Genomic DNA, 25,765 nt, shown 5'->3' with positions numbered 1-25,765 from the left:
ACTGGCTTCTTTCATACATAGTATCTTCAAGGTTCACTCATTTTTGAGTCTTTCTACAGAGTAAATTTTAAGACCAGTGACTTTTTTAAGACCTTTGATTTGATAAACATCTACCTTCACCCCAGCATTAAGGATTAACTTTATTTCTCATCCCACCCTGGCCTGAAAACCATAAGTTAAAATACATATGATCATTGCATTCAGAAATTGATGAGATAGTAGAAAATATTATTTTGGTGAATCTCTTCCATGGCTTCAGAAAGCTCTGAGATTTTGAGGGGAAGCTTCCTGAGGGAGCTGGGAGTTGTTGCCTGCAGCCTCAGTGCCATAACGAACACCTCTGCCTCATATCATGCCAGTCCTTGATGACTGTATTTCTGGATTCTACCTCATAGCCAGAGCTATAATGAGAAAAATTACTTCTCATTCTAGAAGTAATGCATGTTATGCTTGGAGCCGTCATGAAGCCAAGACTTGACTTGGGATTGAAGTAAATTATGAATGTAATTACTCTGTAGTTTCCTCATGCTTGACTCACAGTAGAACAGAGTTCTGTCTCAGGATGGCATTTTCCCAATTTTTAGTTTAGTTTTCCTCTTTTCTTAGCTCCATGGCTCAGTGGTTTTTTGTTTTTTTTTTTTGTTGTTGTTGTTGTTGTTGGTTGGTTGTTTCATTTTCTGCCTTTCCTTGCTATTAAAAACTGATCTTGCTAAAAGCTGCTTATTCCTTTTCTTACTTTTCCATGGAATATTAGTTTAGTAACATCTTGAAGTCAAGGATGTGAGTTTCTTTTTCTGTTTTTTTTTTCCCTTCTTTGTGACTGTGTGGCACCTGGTAGTATAGGAGAATGATGAGGAGCCTTCCTCTGCTCACCCAGAGACTTCCATGTGGGTGCACATTCTCCTGAGTATAAGTGCTTCTGCCCTTTCTGATATGTGCCTTGGGTTTGTGTAGGCTTCACAATGCCAAACTGTCCTCAAGTTCACTTCTACCCCACAATAGCTGTGTGAATGAGAAAGAGAGACTCTTATAGAATGAGGGAAAGACATGTCTCTTTTGTGGTTCCATGGAGAGTGTATATTGAGGGTTCAGTTTGTGGCAGAAGGTGAGCGAGGCAGCCTCTTCCTCCACTTCTCTTGGGCTCTTTCCTATAATGTTCTGCACCTTTGGCCCTTAAGTTAGTTCTTAATAAAAGAACTCTAGTTCAGATTTCATTTGTGCTCCAAAGAAGCTGCAAAGGGGCCCCAGCACAGATAGAATGCTGTGTCTTCTGTGAAGCTCATAAATTGCTTCCTTACCATTAGGATTAAACAAAAAATTATGGAATTTTCGTTTTTAGAGATTTCACTAATAGCGCTTCCAAAAAAAATTTCACCACCTTTTATTTTTCTTTTTGGCATTACTTGGGATGGAACTCAGCACCTTGCACATTTTAGGCAAGTGTCCTACCACTGAGCTACAAACCCAGCCTTCCAGTTGCTTTTCTCTAATAATATTACCTCATTTTTTTGATGCTTAATTTTTATTTGGTCTTCTCAAGCCCTAAGAAGTTGGGCCATTTCATTCATTTATCATTACGTTAAAACACAGAGACTCTTTTGAGTGTTACTCAGTGGCCTAACCTTGTTTATTGAGCACTGTATGTGCTGAGCATTTTATAGGTACTATCCTGTGTAGTCTTCACAGCATCATAGTAAGGGGCAGGTTCTGATTTCTGTATTTCATAAATGAGGACACTGACGAGGTTAAGCCTAAGGGGACCTTGTATTCTGTTTCCCAAGTGAGGACACTTGAATGTGAAAGGGTGTGCTGTTACTTTCTATTCTAGGAAGATAGGGGTAAACTAGGATGAACCCCAGCAAGCCAGAACATGTGAGTTCCACTTGAGTAACTTGTCCAATTCATGTGGCTAATCAGTGACAGAACTAAACCTAGGTACTAGGTCCTCTGACTCCAGCCCTATGCTTGCCCAGCCTATATATGGGGTCTTACCACATTACCTTTGGCTCCTTGATTCTGCCAGCTACTGCTGCATTTCAACGTGCCTGAGCATGTCAGCATTTCACAGCCCAATGGCACAGCTCTTTTCAGTGAACTCCTGTGTACCAGCTGTTTGACACACTCACACTTTTCTGCTGTGTTGTGACTGCTGCAACCATGCTGTCATTACCACCTCACAGAGGTCCCTGCTGCCATCATGGAAGCAGACTTGCTGGGTTGGTGGCAGGCGTATGAGCACACATCAGTCCAGGGATGGATCTTTTCCTTAATTGCTGATTTAAGGAAGCTATCCACTTTGTACCTCCAAGACCATTAGAGTCTAGGTCGTAGGCAGAACATACATGAGTGGGCAGAAAATGACAGTAGAATTGATCAGTCCTGTGGAGGGCAAGCCAGGGTGCACACAGAACACATAGGAGGGACCCCCCAGCCCAGATGGTCCTGTGGTGGAACACATCCTGGGGAAGGACTGAGTTCTGAAGGATGAGTGAGGTCAGGGAAGGACAAAGACATTTGGGGGTATGGTATGAAAAGTTTTGGAGAGCACGGATGTGTGAAGAATTACAGTTTAGGAAGGAGTGAGGTGAATGAAGCTTTGAGCTCAGGTGTCTTAGATTTGATCTTAGAAATGTTACCTCATTTCTTTGACCTCTTTTGACTGGGAATTCTAGATGCTGTGCAGGGTGTGTTTATATGCTGTAAATAAATTGATGTAAAGCAACCCAGAACACTGCTGGCTCATATTTTTATAATTTGGGCAACTAAATATGTGGTCTAACAGTTTTTATGTATTAGGGGATCTTGATGTAAATAATAAAACTATTTTGTATTAGAGACATTATGTAAATAAGTAGGCTAAATAATCTTGTTTCAGTATTGCTCTAAAATTCTATTATTCAACATATTCATATTTTAAGTTGTAAAATATACATTATTTCAAATACATAAACTTTAATTTCTTTAGAATGATCCATAATTGGTCTTCTCACTAAGACTATTTCCTGTTCCCCTTCTAAGTAGAGGTTATGTTTGTCCCTGTGATACCTTCTCTCGTCAAGATGATTGTCCTTCTTGGGGAAATCTCTTTATCTATAGACATCTCTGTAACTGTATGCCCATTCTTTTCTGGTAAAACATTGTCTTGGGAATTTTTTTTAATATTCTAAAACATTATTACATTAGGCATAAAAACCTTACCATCACTCTTTTTGACATGGCTAACACATTTTTTCCTACTCATTAAGTACAGATGTAATATCTATAGCTTATGTTGCAGCCCTGCTCTGAGTACATAAAATATTAGCTCAGGTGCTCCTCATAATGACCCCTCATGATAATAGAAGGGGCTATTATTTTTATCTCTCTTCTACGGGTAAGGAAACTTGGGTGCAGAGAGGGGAGGCTAAGTAGCTTTCCCAGGTCATACAGGTAGTTACAGTGGGTTAGATTCACACAAAAGAGTTATATCTTAATGCTGGTTTTTGTTGTTGTTGTTGTCATCGTCGTTGTTTGTTTTTAGCAAAGATTAGAAAATAAATGGGAGGGTCTTGGTATGCTTGTAAGTATATGTGAAACACACTGATTTTTCAGCATCATGGGGCAACTGAGTTAATAAAATATTTTGACTAAACCTAGCACTAGCCAGCACACTGTGCTAATTTAAAAAGTTTAACAACTACAGTATACCTGGTGAACATATATAATGCTTCCTTGTTGCATTGTAGAGTTTCAAAGCTGTGTGCATGATGAGGCACCCTGAAACCAGAAATCTTTATAACTTAACCCCTTATGGTTTTTATTAAATTTAGAATCTGTTACATAGTTTGAAAACTGAATTGGTGTCCCCTTGGAAAATAAAGGCTTTGCTATGTTAGCCCTTTGTTTTGGGATGCACAAACTGAACAACGGGTGATTCTGAGGCCAGGACTGGGCGGGTTCCTTAGTGTGACTGGTTTGAGTTAACCCTCTGACCCTTAGGACTTTGCATGTAGAGGGGTCTTTCTGCCCCTTAGGTCACAAAATTGATTTCTTAGATTATGAGGATGCAGACTGTACTCACCCAAGTGAATCACCTATTTCCTCTCCCTGACTTTATGGCTTATGTCTTCTTAGGGAAGCTAGTTGTTCTTTGAAGTTCCCATCACATTTTAATGTTAAAGGAATTTGTATCAGAGGAAATAGTTGAAACCTCACAAGAAATGAAAGTGTGAAATACTGTTTTTTTGCTTCGTCGTTGGGATTATTAAAATTATCCTATATTTCTGCAAATTCATTAACAAACACATCAATTAATAACTGGATTTTTGTGTCAAACATTGTATCAATTGGGATTATTGTTTGTGGGGAACAAAAATTTTCATAAGGATTTTTAAAGCTTGCCATCCATTTTAACAGCTTTTGTTAGAATTTGATTTTTTTCTTATATAATTACATCAAGAAATTAAAGCAAGAAGGAGAATTGTATTAATTCTTTAGGATTGTCTTAATGAGAATATTGTGATTAATTTGGTAAATGTGAAAGATGTCATGTGAAAATTAACATTTAAAGTCATAATTTGAACTGTCTACACTCTCTTCATGCCCTTTCATTATGTATAAAAGTGTAAGCTTAAGTGGGAAGCTGAGAACAAGTCTGATCTTTTCCATTTCCTGACTCTGGTTATTTCCTTCTGACCTGTGTTATTTATGTTAGAACCAGTGCTCACAGGTTATAATGCATCAGTAGTGCAGTGCCCTCTAGCTGTATTTTAAGGAACTAGATATACAAAATAGTAAGTAGCATTGATTATTTAGTTTTGAGAGGAAATTATAATATTGTCCATGTATTTTTCAGGCTGCTGCACATTTTCATAATTTTATTACAGAGGAAACCTATTAAATAGGAAGTAAATGGCAATGGCAAAGAATTTTGGCATTTGGAACCAGGGCTTTTGGTCTTTAATTGATTTTCTTTACTAAATTCATGAACTGAGGGTTTTGCTGGAGGTAGGCAAGCCAGGCAGGTGCCCAAATTGTTATCCAAAGTCCACTTAGCATTCAAGTAGGTGCAATCAATAAACAGTTTTAAAAATTGTTTTCTATGTCATTACTGTTCAGAAGTAGTTTCTCCATTCTAAAATTCTCTGCAGAACTCAAAACTTGTACATTTGTGAAAGAACCACTTTTTAAAAGTGTACAAGTATACTACCTACAGGTTATAATCTGGTTGTATTTCCAAAGTTTCAAATAATTTCCTCCTTCAAAATGCATTTTGTTCCTATCAAAGATATACATTTCTTTGTAACTTGCAAAAATTTAAGTGGATTAGCAAGGAGATTCTAAATCAACCTTGGCTGCATTTCCATGGCCCATAAATCAACTATACCCCAACAGTGGATTCTCATCTTGATCTTAGTGCATAAAATAAGATGTCACCTCAATTATGGGCTTTCATTAACATAGAGAGCAGTGTATTCCATGTTTTACTCAGGCCCCAAGGCAGATGGTTTTATGGACTTTGAAAGGTACTCTTTGATTGCATAGGTTTACTGTTCTCCCATGAAAGTTTGGGACTAGGAATGGTGTTGGAGACTTATGTGTGAAAGAACTGGAGACTCATTTTATAATCAAATTTTGTTGTTCTGTTTGTGGTGGTAACAATTCTCACTAAGACATTCTTCCTCTGTGTTCTGATCTCAAATAAGGGGGTGATACTCCTTGGAAGAATTTATAGCTCTCTGTAATTATCTTTGTCTTGTTGCTGTTGTTTTCTAGCATCCTCCTGGACAAATTACAAGGAAATACAGCTCCTGCTCTACTATTTTCCTAGATGATAGCACAGTCAGTCAACCAAACCTCAAGTATACAATTAAATGGTGGGTATACAGATTTTTGCCTAACTGAATGCCTTTTCTGTTTCTTAATTTGATGGCTAAGCTAGTTGGTAATGGGATCTGGAGTAATGAGATTGGCTGGGGAGGAGAAGCTAATTTACTATTTATATAAAAGGCCAACATTTTAAATTATTTTAAACATACATAACCTAATGTATATTTTTTAATTTTTGTGTATACTTTTTATCCTTTTATTTTGATTGATGCTATCCTGGCATATCTTTGCCAATATTTTACCTTCTAACTAAACATGGCTCCTGTAGTCCCAATTTAAGATCAGGGCTGTGGTTGGAAGCCCACCTGGCACAATGAGAATGTACTTGGCCAGAGCTGGGAGATCTGACTTTTGCTAAGACAAAGGATTTGAGTAGAATCTTTCTCTGTGTGTGTGTGTGTGTGTGTGTGTGTGTGTGTGTTGTGTGTTGTGGTGCTGGGATCGATCCCAGGGCCTTTTGCATATGAGCCAAGCACTCTACCAACTGAGCTGTATTCCCAGCCCTCTTTGGGTTTTTTTTAGTTCATTATTTTGAAATGGAGTTTAAGAGGGAGAAAGTAGAGTCTTTCAGTCACATCCTTTCCCTTTGGAAGCTTGGTTTTCTCATTAAGAACCAGGGGAATACTGGTCTTTGCTATAAGATTTCCACCTTATTGAGCATTGTGAGAACAGCCACCTTTAGCAGGTACCACAGATAACTTGATGTGCTGGGGTCTGTACTCAGCAGCCCAACTGTGAAAAATCTGGGATATTTTCTCTCTCTACTTGTTTTAAGAAAGCACACATTTAACAACAATTCATGTTAGCATATGGAGTAAGTGTTGCAGTTTCTAAATAGGAAGGGTGCTATTTCCATGACCACATTTTCAGATTTAGAAGCCCTATTCTGAATGGGACCACATGTGCAATCACAGCTTCTGTCAGACAGTAAGGATTGTAAGCATCTTCCATGGACAGAGTCCAGTCTGGGTGGGAGGTGGAAGACAAGACCACTGAGTGAAGGTGCCTGATGTAGAGTTCCCTTCTCTCCTATAGGGTTGTATGCATCCAGGATGTAAATGGAAATGTAGTCTCTTCCCTCATTGCCCCAGCATTTAGAAGCATGGTAAATGGTTTTTACTCCTTAGCACCTTGGTCATAACCAGAACAAGCAAGAGATGGTGATTTTGCCCGAAGGTTTCTGGGCATAAACCCAAACAGTTAGCACTTGAAGCTGGAAAGAGATGTATTCTGGCTATACAGTGCAGCTATCTGTGTGACCTTGTACACAGATGGTAGAGCCCTCATTACCCTTGAGCAGAAGCTTACTACTGGAAAATGAATAGTATAGTACTTCTTAGAGGTATTTTCTAGATTAAGTGATTAGGACTTGTGGGAGAGAAGTGGGAAGCCCTGAAAATCTGTGTACCATTTGGCTCTTGGCACCTGCTTAAACTCTGAAGAGTCCAGAATGAAAGCTGCCCACTTTCCTGTAATACTGAGATCCTCTTCCCAGGAAGTGAGGCAGAGAAGAGGAGAAGGGTAGTTAGTGGGAGCTCTTGAGATTGTTAAGTAGATCTGACTCAATTCTCAACATGGACACTTGGGAACCTGATGGGGAAAACTGGGTGACAATTTATATTTCAGTCCTCAAATATGGAACAGTTATAGGCATTATGATCAAAGAAGAGTATAGGTTGGTAGAGAGCCCCATTTACACAACTAGCCAAGTTGTCTGTGGCCTTTAGCCTCTGGGGGTTAAAGAATAGATAATTACCTTCCACCTTTGTCTCCAAGGTCATCCCTTCTGTGCTAATAGAACCTACAACTTCTAGATTAAAGAAGTCTTGGGAATGCCATATTGTTTGCTAATAACTTAGCTCTAGGAAAGAAACACGGCAGGGGCAGTGCCAACAATCACAAATCTGTTTTATTTTCTTGGATTGAAAAATAGCATTTCTTCCTTTCTATATGGCAAAAGGAGCTGAGAAAACCCTTTAGTCCAAATATACTTCTGTTTCCCAGGTTGGCTCCAGGCCATCCTAATGAAATCTCACCATTTGAGGCTATGGCAGAACTGACCAGGCTGTTGAAGCTGGTCATTTGGAATGAAGCCTATAGTCTGAGACTGACCTGGTTGTCCACTAGCTGCCCTTTTCCCCAGCAATTGCATCATTTAGAAAGACTAGCTAAACTGGTCTGTAGGGTTGTACTATGCATAAATCCCCTGCACAGTGTCCTCACTTTCCAAGATAATAACCTTGAATGGAAATTGGTCTACAGAACAGCTCTTTCCTCAGGATATGTTAGGCCATGATAATGCCCAGTCTTATCTTTGGAGATGACTTAAGGAGTTTATTTGGAGTCCTGACATAAGGAGTTTCACCATTCTGCACAAACCAGAGACCTTTTGATAGGGAACAATGATAATAAAAACTTTTATTTTATAAATTTATATGTGACATAATGCTTTTAATACATTTTGTTTTATTTCATTTGATCATAATAACAACTCTGTAATGTGGGTTGTATTGTCTTAATTTTTATAGGTGAGGAAATGAAAGCCTGGAGAAGTAAATTAGCCCTTGGGTTTTGAACTCAAGTTTGTCTGACATTAGTCCATGGATATATTTCTCCTGTGTCATGTTCCCTTGCAGGCAAGAGCAAGGAACATTTTTTTTTTCTAATCAATCAAAGATATTAAATTAATCACTACAATAAACCTGGTCATATAAAACATTCTATTTAAATCTGACATTAGATTAGAAAAGCAGTTCTCCCAGTGTGACTGTTAAATGAATAAAGAGGCAACATAGTAGAACAGAAGGGTACAAAACCATTATATAAGTCAGAAATCTTAGCACCTATTTTCTGAAACTGAGTTTTTTTCATTTAAAAAAAAAAGGATCAGTAACATTCACTATTTTCTATAACAAGACTGAGGTGTTAGTATATGTGAAAACATTTTATGATCCTAATAATAATCATTATTATTTTTTTAAGCTTCTGAAGCTTTTTCACACCAATTAGAATTCCCTCATCAGCTTAAATGCTTTGGAGAGTTATGAGAAAGAGAATCTATTACCATTTTTCCATGAGTAGATCTAGAATGAGACTTGGAAAAATATAAGTTCTGTGTTAGAGCACGATTAGCTATCATCATTTTGGGCTATAGATAAACAGCTAAGCACTTTGGAATTCAAGATGCATATTCAAATCTCTGAGCTGGTGGCTCTGTAGTCATCTCTCCATGTTGGTTCCCTGCTTGGGAGTTTCAAGCTTTGAAAGATCTAGAACTTTGAGAGAACTATACTGTTTGATGTAGCCAATTAACTCTTTTTATATAAAAAATTTTTAAACTTTTTAAAAAGAAAATTTTTGACTGCCTTAGTACATTTTAAAGTAAAGCAGAAAGAGTGGAAGAATCTTGACAGTTTATAAAAAAGGGAATTACAAAAGATTGGCCAGTGCTCGGGTACAGCTCAGTTCTAGAGCACTTGCTTAGTGTGTACACGGCCCTGGTTTCAATCCTTTGCACCACTCACATATGAATAATTCTGCCAACTTGAATAGATGATCAAAATACTGTTTTCCTATCCAGTTGGAGATATTTTTTTTTCCCAGGTAAGGGTCAACAAGCGTGAGATAAAACAAACATTTTTGGGGAGTTGTGTTGATATAGGCCTTCTGCAAAGATGTTTGGCAGTATATACTGGGAGTCCTACAATTATTAAAATGACTGTAGACCAAGCAATTCCAATTACTAGATATTTTCTTGTGAAATAATATAGTCACCGATTGCATAAATATTTATCTGTAAGGATGTTCACTATGGTGTTAATTGTAATTAATGAATGTGAGAAACAAATGTATAATGGTAGGGGGCATGGTTAAGTACATTATGAAATATAATCAGCCATTTAAAATCATGGTTTTGAAGAATATTTTAATGATCAGAAAAAATTTTAACATGAAAAGGATAGAAATGGAAAATAAACTTTTTGTTTACGTGTGTGTGTGTGTGTGTGTGTGTGTGTGTGTGTATAGCTAACTATATTTCTCAAGCTAATAACAGTTGTCTTTAGGCAAAGGGATTATTTTTTTCTTGTAGTTTTCTGTATTATATTTCCTTATAGTTTCCAAAATTTTTATGCTGAATATAAATTTATATGATGAATATAATATATTTAATTGTCAAATAACATTTTATAAGAGAAAATGCAATTATTTATTAAATTGGATCTTTTCAATTTTAGAATGTAATTTTAAGATAGTGCTACAAATAAGTGCCATTTTAGCAAGTGAATAAAGAAAATGTGTAGTTTGCTAAGAGAAAAAATAGCAAACTGCTATAGGTGATACATTTTTCTGGTAGTTATAAAGAAATTACTAATTTTCTAAACCTCAATAGACAATGACTTGGAAATTTCTAAAGATGTTAATTTGTACCACCTGTCTTTTACATAATTCCTGTATTTGCAAGTGAGAAAAGCTTAAAATTTCTTATTTGTTTCTAAATGTCACTTGAGGTTCTGTTGTTTCTAGAAAAGATTTAACAGTTTCTGGGGATGAGTACCAGACTGATTTAATTTGAAGAGTGCATTCTGTTGAGCAGCATTCTGAATGAAATGGCATTATTCAGATGAGTTGTTGGACTTTTATTTAAATTTAAATATTGATGTTCAGACTGATAGTAGATAATACCTGAAAGTTTGAATACACCGATAAAATGTTGAATTCTTCTGTTTTATTTTACAGTGTAGCTCTTGCAATATATTATCACATCAAAAACAGGTATGTGTACAATTAACTTTGTACTAAAAGCATCACACATATATTTTTCCTTTTGTTTCTATTATGTTCTAATTGCTTCAATCTTTGAATATTATATTTTTATGTTTTTATAGAATTTCTAAAAGTAGTATAATTTACCAAAACTTTGCAGGTAAGTACTAAACTACTTCTGAATCAGAGGAACCCAAATGGGTGTTTATGGTTGAAACAGCAAAATGGAACAAAAGGACTTGATAATATTCAGCTTCCTCTTCATTCTTTATTTTCTATAGAATGTTTAAGCATTATGTAGAATTCTTCCATAAACATTAACATGAAAAAACTATAGTTTGAATTCAGTCAAGAAAATTTTGGTGTACGCTTAGGCATAAATTGTAGAAGTCCTGGTGTACAAGTATATGGCGGTGGTTCAGTTAATTTAAAAAGTCAGCTCAAATAGGGAATAAAATTAAAATCTACCTTAAATATTTTATTCCATGTAAGAATAAACATGTAAGAATACATATGTTTTCGAATTTTAAAAAATTGAATGTCAAAAAACTGTTGCTTCAAGCTTTGGACTTTTAGCCATGTTCATAATTCATCTTTTCCAAATTGTTTTTTTTTTTTTTGAAAGTGGGAAGCTTAAAGACTTTCATAAAACATTCTGAGTGTAGAATCTTTTAGGTTTTGACCATATCTACTCTATGGCAAATTTATTTTCAGTGATTTTTCTTTTATTGAGTTTCCCTAAAGTGTCCTCTTAGTTTGCACAAGCATAAAGCCACTCTTCCTGCAGTTATATTTTATAGATTAAGGGAATAGTTACATATATAAGAGTTTAGCAAGTACAACTGGTGTGAACTGGTTTGGGAACTAGCAGAGCAGCAATATGGTAGGCATGGATCTCAGCTGGTGGGTGCAGATTACCTTCAGCTTGTTCAACAGGGAGAGTTGTGGGAAGCTGGTGAAGTGTAGGGTGTGTGGAAGAGCTTCCCTTGAATGTGTTCTGGGAAACTGAAGCAAACACCTGGGGAAGTGTTCTCTAGAGTAACTTATTTTCTAGATAGTAATTGTGATCATGGTTCTATATGGTGCTTGAGGATTTTGGATGTAAGAACTTAACAAATGGAATAGTCTTAGAACTCTTGAAGTAGATAACTGGAAGTGTAGATTTTGTCTTGTTATTTCTATGATAGAAGGTCAAACTTTTTAAACATTTAAGCATTCAATAACAACGCAATATCATTAGTGAAACTCAGATGTGCTTTCAAACTAATTTTGCATTAGCATCTCTTAAGAGATTTCTCAGTTCTTGGTTTTTATTCCCCTATGCTGAGGATTGAACTCAGGGATGGGCACACACACTAGCTGAGCTATACCCATAGTTCATATTTATTGGTTCTTAGACTTTCATGGATCCCAAATTTAGTTAGCCATAATTGATAATAGTAAGAACCAATTTTATGAAGTGTTTATTCAAACTACTATTGTCTGTTTTACATGTATTATGTCATTTTAGTTTTATTAACTACAAGAGGTAATATTGATAGTGTCTCCATTTTATAAGTAAGGAAGTTGAGGCACAGAGAAGTTAAATAATAGGTTTAAGATGATATAGCTAGTAAATTGGGCAATTCAGAATTGAATCCAACCAGTCTACCACCTTGAACTGTATTTGTTTTGCTCTTCTAGATTAATGGTGATAAATTGGGCCAAAAGTGAGTGGAAGTGTGTAGGAAGTTAACTTGAAAAAGTGAACATTTATGAATAAGCAGTATTAACCTGCAGAGTGGAACCTGCAATCTCTGGGAAAGGGGAGGCACAACTATTTGCAGACCTCCTCGGTAAATCATGTTGAACACCTGTGGTGCTAGTGGTAGATCCATTAGCTTGAGAGAGATGGTGCTGTTCAGCTAGGATACATGAAATAGTCTACTTCTCAAGAGGATACAGTTTTCTCCCCAGAGTTAGCTCATGTTCTTCATCTTCATTTGTATTTCAAATTTCTGTTTTCATTTTTAAAATTACTTTTGGGGACTGTATCTAGATGACTGTGCTAGATGACTTTTCAGGAGCTTTCGTTCATCAGGAAAATTGAACAGGGCCCTTGATTGCCTGAGGAAATGGGGGGTGGGTAGGCCAGGCTTTGTGTCTTACAAGACTATAAGGAAGGCATAGAACATTGCTGGTTCTTCATAGCTGGAAGTGTACATAGCCTGGTGCTGCTCCCAGAAAGAGCTGTTTCTGCTTCAAGACTCCACCATCAGGTTGAACTCTTCTTTCACTGAAGTCTGTTTCAGTTGATGATGCTTTTCATGTTGTCAGGTACAGGTGTTCATGCCCAGGGTTTAATACAGTGCCTATTATTGCATATGCAGGAATGAAATTGAGCCATTTTGTTAGCCCTTTCCTTTTTATTTTTACACAGATGGTAAATTAATAAAGCAAAAACTGTCATATTTGACATGCTGAATGTATGTTAGGGACAGGTCTGTAAGCCTTCTAAGTCTAACTGACATTGGAAGCACAGAATATGGTAATTATATGTTGTAACCCATAAGCACTGATTTCCGAATTTGGGTTTTAAAGAAAAAATTTTAGGCAGAACTCAAATTACATAAAACAGATGAAGTGAGCTGTCACTGGTGAGATACAGGTGGTCCCTGCAGAGGCCAGCAGCCTGAGGCACTGTGTAGACCGTGAACCAGCACTTTAAATGGTCTTGTACATTACCAGCCTGGTAACAACCACTCATTCATTTATAGGTTTATAGATTATTGAGTGAAGGGCTGGGCATATAGCTCAGTTGGTATAGTTTTTGCCTTGCAGGCACAAGATCCTAGGTTCTAATCCCCAGTACCCTCCCCCCACACACAAAGAATTTTTAGTGCGTACTCATTCAATGTGTTTTCAACATAAAATTATGAAAACTTAGTGAAGTTGCCAAACTGCATGTTGTGAATGCTGCCTATACTGAACTCTAGGACCCAATGAATGTTGCTAATCTGGAATTGTTTCCCATCAACCATCATAGGGTAATGTCTTACCTAGATCTGTCAGTCTTTGTTCAGAAATAAGATGTTAAAGGAACTTTTATATAAGTCTTTTGCTTATATTGGGTTCATTTGAAAATTCAGAAAATCTGAATATTTGCTTCATTTACCTAAATGTTTCCGTTCATAACCTATATGTCCATGTATTTTTTTAAACAAAATACTTAAATATTGCATCCAAGAGAAACAACTCATTATTCACAAAAAACCAAAATCATCTCTTAAATTTAGCAATGTTTCTGTCTCTTGAAATAGTTGAGTCAAAATGTGTGTTTGTTTTATTTTTAATGATATTTATTCTTGCAGAAAGTAAACTGTTTTTCTACTATTTTTGCCACCAGGGACCCAGATGGAAGGATGCTCTTAGATATTTTTGATGAAAACCTTCATCCTCTTTCGGTAATCTCCTCTGTGTGTTTCATGAGATTGTTTATTTTTTGTTTGCCCCTATTAAGTGACCGATCATCTGAAAATATTTCCTTCCTCAGAAATCCGAAGTGCCACCAGATTATGACAAACATAACCCAGAGCAGAAACAAATCTACCGGTTTGTTCGAACACTGTTTAGTGCTGCTCAGCTGACGGCCGAATGTGCCATTGTCACCCTGGTGAGTGCATTCAGGATGATTGCAACAGTCTCCACACTGGCTAGGCATGAGCCTGTATCTGTAATTCAACAATGTGGGGGGCACATAGGGGATCTTTACAAGGTTACCCTTGGAAAACTATGGTATAAATTTCAGTGGTATCTTTTCTAGGAGATTAGAATATGGATCTCTGAAAAGAGGGTGTGAAGTCTATCGCATAGTTCCCACCTAAGTCATTTGTGGAATCACATTCAGCATCAGTAAATGCTGAAATGTTAAGTGATGATAAATAGAACAGTTGGCTCAGGGGGAATAAGGACCAAGGTCACTTCCTCTTAACATCTGGTTTCCTCTTGTTTATTCTTTACATTAATTTTAATGATGATAATAAGTTATGACAAATATATGCATCCTAAGATGTATGATACATGAATGATGTATGATATGATGAATACATTCATCCTACATGAACATCTATGTGGGAAGGAGTATATATATCTTTCTAGCCTCTGATTAGTCAATTTTGTATAATTGCATTTATATGGCAATTATATGAAAGTAATCTGCATTTTAAGAGGAAAAACTAAAATGTTTTTTCTTAGATTCTTAGAACTTTATGGACTTTTAAGATCAAATCTCATTTGGGAAATATATTTTATAGTGGAATTCATTGTCCCTTACCTTTTATAGTGTGTGAAACTCAAATAAGAAACTTTTTCTGTGACTAGCTGGCCTATAGATCAGAATACCATTCCTTGTAGTTTCTGAGATTATTGTCTAACAGAAATTTCACAGGTATCTAGGGACTTTGGTATCCCTGCCACATTAAGAGCTTTGTGCACTTGGGCTAATTTAACAGTAAACCAGTTTGCTTTTTCATTCATCTGCCCATCCAGTTGTTGGTTTATTCCTTCTCATTGAGCTTACAGGCTAAAGGGCAAAACAGACATTCAAATAATCATTATGTGATTTGGAATGATTATAGGTTCTGAGATTGTAATTGAGAATTGTGTTTATTTTTTCCCCCAAAGGATTTCAGGTTCTGACAAAAACATACAACAGAGCAACAGGGTTGTGATTTTTTTATGTAGAGAGATTAGGTTGAAGGGCTGAAAAAATCAGATGAAACTATCAATGAAATTAGACTAAAATTCATGTCATGAAGAAAGATTTATTTTGAAACTGCTTCAGTGAAAAATGGTGATTTTTTTTAACCTTTAATTCCTATGAAAAATAAGGCCTGACTATGACCTGATATTTCCTTTGTTTATATTTATTATTAGAGTGAAGGAGAAGGTAAGTGACCTGTGGAATATAGGGCTAACATTTAAATCCCTGCAGTTCACCCAGTTTCCACAGAGATCTGGAGAGAACATTTAAAGTAGTACATCCCCCGTTGTCCTTTGATGTCACTGAGAGTGACAGAAGGATTGACTAGTTCATGTCGTTGGAGTATGTAGGAGTGGCACATTGTGAATAATTATAACTACTGAAGTCTTCACTTGCCCTACAAGTAAACTGGCAGCTTAGGTAGGATACTAGTTTGTATTGCGGTTTTGTGATGATCACCTGGAGAAGAGCAGTTCTAGAGTTCTATATAGTGGCTTACCACTGCAGCCATCTTCTGGCTGTTGCTTACCTTGACGAGGATGCATTTTGAATGCTGTGGGCAAAAGGCAGACAGACTGATGCTCTGACAGAGGCCCTAGTTTGTTTGCTTGTGTCCCTAAGAGTTAGAAGAAGCCATTCAGGGTAGATGTGGTCTAGAGTTAACCAAGATGCATTTATCCTTGCTTTTTTCTTGGACATATATTTGGCAGGTGACTGGCATGCTGCCATTAGGAGGCAGGGGAAAGGACAGCAGTTAGCTATAGCCCTGCTATCCATAAGAAACAGGACTGCAGACTGTTTGTGGTAAGAGAGCCTGTGCCCCTTCCAGAGCCTCATTAATCCAAAGCCAGGTATTTCAGAGTTTAATGGACTTTATTTTAAGAGTAACAATAGAGCTGGGGGTATAGCTCAGTGGTAGAGTACTTGCCTGGCATGTGTGAAACCCTGGATTCAATCCCCAACACCACAAAAAAAGGAAAGCAAGGAAAAAAAAAAAGAAGAAAAACAATAACTTAGTATCACAAGTATATAATTTTTAGCTTTTCAGAATATGCTAGAAACTCTCATAATGACATTGACACAGGAGGAAACTAAACTAGAGGTGAGATAATTGAGTTCACCTTGCTGAGCTAGGTTTTTTTTTTTTTTTATACATAGGACATTTTATAATGTTCTGAGCAACAGCCAAGGGAAAATGGAGCCATTGTGGTGAGGTGAATAGAATGCCATAACATCTGTTTGGTTGCCCCTCTGAGTGGCCCATTTTTTTCCCACAGGAGTTACTCAAGCTGGGTGGTACTTAGAACAGATGCCCATTTTTAGTCTCATGTAGTACTTGAATGACAAAAGAAAGCTCACCATGTCTCTGAACCAGGGATGTTTGATTGTAAGGATAAGAAACCCACAGAGAGGCCAAAGCAGAAGGAGATTTACTGGAAAGAACAGAAGTATCCCATATATCGCTTGTCCTTGAGAATCATAAGTACATCAGAACATATAATGAGATCAATGACAGGTTTCTCTCTTTCCCTCTCCCTCTCCCATTCCCTTCAGTTTGCCTCTGTTCCTCCCTGTGGGTCTGTGGCATAAATCTGCAGGTTGGCTTTAAATGTTTAATAGTGGATGTGGCAGGAAAGCAGCTGTCCCAGTCCTACCATATGCCACTTTCCCATTTAAGGTCCCACACTAGCTAAACACCAGTTGTTTAGTTCAGCTTTTGGAGAGGGGATGAATATTGATTGGTCCATTTCCTTTAGGATCAGATGTTTACCTGTAGATCAATATTGGTCATGATCCCAAGTCCCGATCCATTGTTTTTTTGTTTTTGTTTTTTTTTTTTTTGTCATTTTATACTCTCCTCTATTCAAAACCTGCTGTGGTTCCTTGTCTTCCTTCCAGGAGAACACAAAGGCCCCAGCAGGAGTAGGCCTCCTCTTATCTCCTTTGAGCTGCCTTCACTCACTGTCTACAGGGGCATGCTGCTGCTGCCTTCCGACTCCTTGCCATTCCCTAATAAACATGCTGGACACATTCTTGCCTCAGAATATTTGCATTTGCCTCCACTTCCCCACCTATGCACGTGGTGCTTCAGTGGGGCTTTTGCATGACCACATATTTTCTGTTGAAATCTCCTTCCTCCCTCCATGTTCCCTTTTTATCATCTACTGCTTTGTTTTTCTCCATGGTACTTATCACTTATTAACATTTTTTAGATTTCATTTATTTGTCTATCAGCTCCATCGGTAAGGCTTTTTGTCTTTTGTCTGGTTGTTTCACTACAACATGACCAGCATAGACTGGTACATAGTGCATGCCAATCTATGAATAAATGCCAGTCTAGTGAATAAATATTTATTGAACATATAAAGCATGCATGATAATAATTGCCTACTTGCTGAAGTAGCATAAATGGTCTTGAATCTTATATTTTGCCTGAAGCACAAGAACTGTTCAATAACTCTTTGTTATCATCTACCCCACCCTATAGTTTTATAACAGTAAATCTGCTACTTCATTGCCTGAGTTACTTAGGTAAGCTTTCTGGAGGGAGGGTGGCAAATTCTTTAGCTTTGGGGACCATAGCCCCTGATTGAGTGTTACATACAAGATTGGTTCTCTGAGTAAAGCAGCAGTTGATGAACAATGGAAGGGGAAGTTAGTAATCTATGGAAAGGAGTTAGGCAGAAAGTAAAGGGAAATCAAGAAGAAATGCAGATTGCAAGCTGAGAACTGATCAGATAAGAGGAGATAGTATTTCCTCTTTTTCTCCCTTAATTTTTATAGCTCAATCAATATATATTTCACATGCCATAATGCTCATCCATTTAAAATGAGCACTTCTGCAGTGTTCAGGATATTGTGCAAGCATCACTGCAGCCTAATTCCAGAATATTTTCAGAATATTCTGGGAAGAAACCCTTTACCCTTGGGCAACCACTCCTTATTCCTAATCCTTATCCCAAACATAGGGAACTTCTAACCCACTTTCTATCTCTATGGAGTTGCTTATGCTGGATATTTATTGTAAATGGAATCATATTATGATCGTTTGTGACTGGCTTCTTTCAGTGAAAATGTTTTCAAGGTTCATCTGCATTGTGGAATAGTATTTCATTCTTCTTTATTGCCAAACAATATTTCACTGATAGATCCTTTAACTCCTATGAATAATGCTTCTGAGGATATCTGTGTTTAGTATGGGGTTAGTATGGTTTTTGTTCCTCTTGGTGCCTATATAGTAGCAGCATTGCAGGTCATCTAGTAATGCTGTGTTTAACTTTTGGATGAACAGACTATTTTCCAAAGTTGCATTATGTGTTCCCATTGGTAATGTTATGAGATTTCCAATTTCTCCACATTATATCACATCATTGATTTTGACACTTTGTTATTATCTGTCTTTTATATTTTCAGCATTGTATTAAGTGGGTATGAAGTGTTATCTCATTGTAGTTCTGGTTTATGTTTCTTTGATGATTAATGATGCTAGCCATCTTTTCATGTGTTTATTGACCATTTGTATATTTTCTTTAGAAAAAGTATTTAAATTCTTTGCCCATTTTTAAAATTGGGCTTTTAAAATTGTTGAGTAATAAACATTTTTATATGTTCTGGACACAAATTATTTAATATCGTTGTCTTTGTGGTTGTCATTTCATTTTCTTAATAGTAGTACTGTTTGCAACATACCTTTTCATTTTCATGAATATTTCATCCATCAACGAAAAAATATATTTTCTTCTCAGCAGCACATGGCTCCTTCTCTAAAATAGACCATATCTTATGCCACAAAACAACTCTTAGAATGCAGGGTCTTATCTCTATTTACTATCAGACCACAATGGAATGAAATTAGAAAGAATCAGAAGAAATTAGAAGAAACCAAGGATAAATTTAAAAAATTCTTAGAGGTAAAGGAGGACACATCGAAATCTCTGGGACACTAAGAAGGCAGTACTAAGAGAAAAGTTTACTGCATTGAGTGCATTCATTAAAATTGAATAAAAAGTCAACAGATAAATGACTTAACACTACATCTCAAAGCCCTAGGGGAAGAAAAACACAACAAATCAACACCAAAAGCAGTGGAATACAGGAAATAATTAAAATCAGAGCTGAAATAATGAAACTGAAACAAAAGAAACAATTTCAAAAATTGACAAAACAAAAAGTTGGTTCTTTGAAAAATTAAATAAAAATAGATGAACCCCTGGCCATGCTAATGAAGAGAAAAAGAGAGAAAACTCACGTTACTAAAATAGAAGATAAAGAAGGAAATATCACAACAGACACGTCTGAAGTATAGAAGATAATTAAAAACTATTTTGAAAATTAATACTCTAATAAAGTAGAAAATATCAAAGACATTGAAAATTTCTAGAGTCTCAAACTAAATGAAGAGGTCATACATGATTTAAATAGATCAATTTCAAGTAATGAAATAGAAAACTCCATCAGAAGCCTACCAACCAAGAAAAGCACAGGACCAGATGGATTCTCAACCAAGTTATACAAGACTTTCAAAGAAGAATTAACACCACTACTCCTCAAAGTAGAGAACTCTTCCATACTCATTCTATAAGGCTAATATCACCCTGATAACCAAAACCAAAGACACATCAAGGAAAGAAAACTTAAGACCAATATCCCTGATGAACATAGTTAATAAAATTTTGGCAAATCACATACAAAAACATATTAAAAAGATAATGCACCGTGATCAACTGGGATTCATCCCAGGGATGCAGGATTAGTTCTGCATATGAAAATAACTGTAATACATCATATTAATAGACTTAAAAACAAGAATCATATGATCATCTCAATAGATGCAGAAAAAGCATTTGACAAAATACAGCACACCTTCATGTTCAAAACACTAAAAAACTACGGATAGAAGAAACATACCTCAACACTGTGAAAGCTATATATGCTAAACCCAAAGCAGGCATCATTTTAAATGGAGAAAAATTGAAAGCATTTCCACTAAAAACTGGAACAAGAAAAGGATGTCCTCTCTCACCACTTCTATTCAACATCATCCTTAAACTCTAGCCAGAGCAATTAAACAAAAGAAAGAAATTAAAGGGAGTCAAATAGGTAAAGAACAACTCAAATTATCACTATTTGCTGATGACGTGTGTTGAGAGCCACAGCCAAAGGGGCCCCAGCAAACTTCCAGCTGCCAGCAAGCTTCAGACTGCCCCAGCAACATCTAGCTGATTGGCTCCTCTGCGGTGATGAACCTAGGTCTGTATGAGCTCAAAAAAATAAAATAGAACTTCATGATATGGGAAAGGGCAATAATAAAATAGATATTGAAAAAAGCATCCTGGTTCTGTCGCAGATGTAAGGATAGCCAAATTGGAGTTTTGGATATCAGCTATTATGGATTTGAGCTAAATCATCTTCTTTTTGGTCTGTAGAAATCGCTTTAGTTAATCTCTCTGGAATCCAAATCGGCTGCTGTTCTCTCTGTGGAAACACAAAAACAGACCCCCGACTCCAGACAATCACTGGGTCAGGATTTTAGTTAATCTCTCCGGAATCCAAATCAGCTGCTGTTCTCCCTGTGGAAACACACAAACAGGCCCCCGACTCCAGACAATCACTGGGTCAGAACCTTGGTTAATCTCTCTGAAATCCAAATCGGCTGCTGTTCTTCCTGTGGAAACACACAAACAGACCCCCGATTCCAGACAATTACTGGGTCAGGACCTTTCCATTGTCCTGTTAGAATATCTTTCCAAAGTACCTTGGGCTTATGTACATTTTTTGGACACATATGCCTTTCTGCAGCACTAAGTCCTGATGAATCCAAATTTAAAAAGTTTAGAGTAAAAAGGGTTATTTTAAGTTTATCTTTGGGGAATATATACCCCTTCCCAATTCCATCTTTTTGCTTTAATAAGTACATTTTAATAGTTTGATGAGCTCTTTCAACTATGCCTTGTCCCTGTGGATTGTATGGGATTCCTGTTATATGAGTAATGCCAAATGATGAGCAAAATTGTTTAAAAGAAGTAGACGTATAACCAGGGGCATTATCTGTTTTTAACTGTTTTGGAATGCCCACAGTGGCAAAATTTTGTAAGCAATGAGCTATAACATCTTTAGTTTTTTCGCCGGCATGAAGGGAGCCCATCAAAAATCCAGAAGTAGTATCAACTGTAACGTGCAAATATTTTAATTTTCCAAATTCTGGCAAGTGTGTGACGTCCATCTGCCAAATATGGTTAGGCATCAATCCTCTAGGATTGACTCCAAGATTAACTTGTGGTAAAAAGGTCACACAATTTTGACATTGTTTTATTATTTGTCTAGCTTGTTCCTTAGTTATTTTAAAACGCTTTTGTAAAGTATTAGCATTGACATGGAATCTTTTATGAAAATTTATAGCTTCTTCTAGTGTAGAGAAAATATGTATGTCATGTGTAGTTTTATCTGCTAAATCATTGCCTAAACTAAGGGCTCCAGGCAATCCTGTATGTGCCCTGATATGTCCTATAAAGAATGGATCTTTTCTGTCCCAGATTAAACTTTGTATAGTGGAAAACAAAGAGAAAACAGTAGAAGAAGGGGAAATTCTACCAGCATCTTCAAGGGATACTATAGCATTAACTATATACTGGCTATCAGAAAATAAATTAAATACAGAATCTTTAAACATCACAAAAGTTTGTAATACTGCATTAAGCTCTACCTTTTGAGCTGATTGTTTGGGTACTAAAAATGTAAAAGTTTGATCAGGTGTAACTATTGCTGCTGTACCATTATTTGACCCATCAGTGAATATATTTGGAGCATTCATGATAGGTGTTTTTCTTGTCATTTTTGGAAAAATTACAGGATGCAATGACCAAAAAGACAATAAAGGATTAGATGGTAAGTGGTTATCAAATGAAACATTAGATTTGCACATTATTATTGCCCAAGTATTTAACTCATTAGCTAATTCATCAATTTGATTCATAGTATATGGAGTAATAATTTTATGGGGAGAAATTCCAAACACTGCCTTTGCTGTTTTTATTCCTTTGAGTATTAATTGTCCTACAGCCTCAGGATATCTAGTAAGAATAGTGTTAGGAGAATAAGATAAATGTATCCATAATAATGGACCTTCTTGCCAAAATACTCCTGTAGGAATATTTTTTGTTGGTAATACAATAAATAATAAAGGCAAACTTATATCAATTCTATCCAAATGCATATTTTCCATATATGTTTCAATGATTTTTAATGCCTTTCTTGCTTCAGGCGTTAACATTCGGGGTGAATTTGGATCTGATGGACCTTTTAGGATATCAAATAAAGGTCCCAATTCTCCTGTTGGAATACCTAGATAAGGCCTTATCCAATTTATGTCTCCTAATAACTTTTGAAAGTCATTAAGTGATTTGAGTTGATCTACTCGTATTTGAATTTTTGGTGGACGGACCATGGTTGAGGATAATAGAACTCCTAAATAATTAATTGGAAAATTTAATTGCACTTTATCTATTGCTATCTCTAGATTATAATTTTTTAATAAGTTTGTAAGTGTGGCATAACATTCTAGCAATGTGTTTTTAGCTTTGTGTGCCAATAACACATCATCCATATAGTGAAATATTTGTAGTTCAGGATTTTGATTTCTAAGTGGCTGGATTACTTTGTTAACATAAATTTGACACATAGTTGGGCTGTTAGCCATCCCTTGAGGGAGTACTTTCCATTCATATCTCTGATCAGGACCTTCATGATTTAGTGCAGGGATAGTAAATGCAAAACGTGGACTATCCTCAGGATGAATTGGAATTGAAAAAAAACAATCTTTAATATCTATAACTAAAACATACCAAGTTTTTGGCAAAGCAGACAATTGAGGAATCCCCGATTGAGCAGGTCCCATAATGACCATTTCATTGTTAATGGCTCTTAAATCTTGCAGTAATCTCCATTTACCAGATTTCTTTTTGATGACAAAAATGGGAGTATTATGGGGAGATACAGAAGGTTGTATATGTCCTTCCGCTAATTGTTGTTTGACCAGATCATGGGCTACTTGTGTCTTTTCTTTAGTCAAGGGCCACTGAGGAACCCATACTGGTCTTTCTGATTTCCATGTAATTTTTATTGTCTCAGTGGCCCTTTGTGAAAATCCAACCCATGTCTGTCTGTTCCTTGATCTATTTGTATTGGTGCTGCTATACATTGTTCTTGTCTTTCTAATCTTTTTCCTTTCCTAAAACCTTGTCTAGCCATAATAGTGGGTGCATTTTGATTGATATTATTTGTTAATGTCAAACCTAATTGATCTAAGACATCTCGTCCCCATAAATTTACGGGAAGATGATCCAATACATATGGCTGTATAGTTCCTTCACATCCTTCAGGATCCTTCCAATCTAATAGCATTGCACTTCTATCGGGATTAGTCGCCACTCCTAGGCCTCGAAGCGATTGAGTGGCTTGTTGTAATGGCCAATGTTTTGGCCATTCTTGACGAGAGATGATGCTAAGATCTGCACCTGTATCCAGTAGCCCATTAAATTCATGTCCTTGAATATTTAGTTTTAGCATGGGGCGAGAATCTAAATTTAAAGAAAGCATAGCCCAATCTACACCTGTGGAGCCTAATCCCTTGGAACCTCTTTCTACAACATGACTGGAAAATTTATCATGTAGGCTTGGTATTATTAGTAACTGTGCTATTCTATCTCCTGGTGAAATTACTGATATACCCTTTGGAGAACTGGCTATAATTTTTATTTCACCTTCATAATTGGAATCAATTACCCCAGGACTTATCAAAAGTCCTTTTAGAGTAGAAGAGCTGCGTCCCAATAATAAGCCTACTGTTCCTTTGGGAAGAGGTCCTTTTACCCCTGTGGGAATGATTTGAACTCCCATCTCTGGAGTTAGTACTGATTTGGTGGAGGCGCAGATGTCCAACCCTGCGCTCCCTCTGGTTTGTCTGATGAGGGATCTGATGTGCTGGGCACTACCCTGATGGGGTTGCTGGGGTTGCTGGGTTCCTCCAGTGCTCCGTATATTTGTGGTTTGGGGCCCCGGAGCATTGGGGCCCCCTGTCCATTTTTTGGCAACGGAGCCCGATGCCTTTGTCCACGATATTGTGGATAAACACCTTGTCCTTGTTCGTTTTTTGATAATGGAGTACCCTCTATGGTGGTTTGAGGACGGTATTCATTAGCCCAATATAATGGAGTACCCTCTATGGTGGTTTGAGAACGGCATTCATTAGCCCAATGTCTCCCTCTACGGCATCGTGGGCAAATACCCGGTATTCTACTTGTTTGATACCTAGTTTTGTTAAACCCTCCTCCTATGGGGCAATTCCTTTTAAAATGTCCTGTTTGTTGACAATTGTAGCATGTTCTTGGCCTGGCATCTAAAGCCTGTTTTACTGCAGCTGCCACAATTTGCCCTTGTTCATTAATGTCTCTGGCATCTAAAACCTGTTTTACTGCAGCTGCCACAATTTGCCCTTGTTCATTAATGTCTCTGGCATCTAAAGCCTGTTTTACTGCAGCTGCCACAATTTGCCCTTGTTCATTAATGTCTCTGGCATCTAAAGCATCATAATACTCCCATTTTTGTCATCAAAAAGAAATCTGGTAAATGGAGATTACTGCAAGATTTAAGAGCCATTAACAATGAAATGGTCATTATGGGACCTGCTCAATCGGGGATTCCTCAATTGTCTGCTTTGCCAAAAACTTGGTATGTTTTAGTTATAGATATTAAAGATTGTTTTTTTTCAATTCCAATTCATCCTGAGGATAGTCCACGTTTTGCATTTACTATCCCTGCACTAAATCATGAAGGTCCTGATCAGAGATATGAATGGAAAGTACTCCCTCAAGGGATGGCTAACAGCCCAACTATGTGTCAAATTTATGTTAACAAAGTAATCCAGCCACTTAGAAATCAAAATCCTGAACTACAAATATTTCACTATATGGATGATGTGTTATTGGCACACAAAGCTAAAAACACATTGCTAGAATGTTATGCCACACTTACAAACTTATTAAAAAATTATAATCTAGAGATAGCAATAGATAAAGTGCAATTAAATTTTCCAATTAATTATTTAGGAGTTCTATTATCCTCAACCATGGTCCGTCCACCAAAAATTCAAATATGAGTAGATCAACTCAAATCACTTAATGACTTTCAAAAGTTATTAGGAGACATAAATTGGATAAGGCCTTATCTAGGTATTCCAACAGGAGAATTGGGACCTTTATTTGATATCCTAAAAGGTCCATCAGATCCAAATTCACCCCGAATGTTAACGCCTGAAGCAAGAAAGGCATTAAAAATCATTGAAACATATATGGAAAATATGCATTTGGATAGAATTGATATAAGTTTGCCTTTATT

General features: G+C 36.7%; 1 protein-coding gene across 3 annotated transcripts in view; it reads left to right on the top strand.

Annotated features, from left to right (window-relative positions):
* Ccny (cyclin Y) overlaps window positions 1–25,765 on the top strand; it is a 219,350-nt gene that overhangs the window by 159,869 nt on the left and 33,716 nt on the right. For all 3 annotated transcript variants that reach the window (XM_021730225.3, XM_040278216.2, XM_005330858.5), the window contains 4 exons: window positions 5,755–5,855; window positions 10,606–10,641; window positions 14,018–14,075; window positions 14,165–14,284. In XM_021730225.3, the coding sequence (XP_021585900.1) occupies window positions 5,755–5,855; window positions 10,606–10,641; window positions 14,018–14,075; window positions 14,165–14,284 (315 nt within the window). The remainder of the gene's footprint in view (window positions 1–5,754; window positions 5,856–10,605; window positions 10,642–14,017; window positions 14,076–14,164; window positions 14,285–25,765) is intronic.

Source organism: Ictidomys tridecemlineatus, chromosome 10 (genome assembly GCF_052094955.1).
Source record: "Ictidomys tridecemlineatus isolate mIctTri1 chromosome 10, mIctTri1.hap1, whole genome shotgun sequence".
Taxonomy (NCBI): domain Eukaryota; kingdom Metazoa; phylum Chordata; class Mammalia; order Rodentia; family Sciuridae; genus Ictidomys; species Ictidomys tridecemlineatus.
The sequence above is the reverse complement of the archived record's forward strand: the minus strand, read 5'-3'. Positions and strand labels throughout refer to the sequence as shown.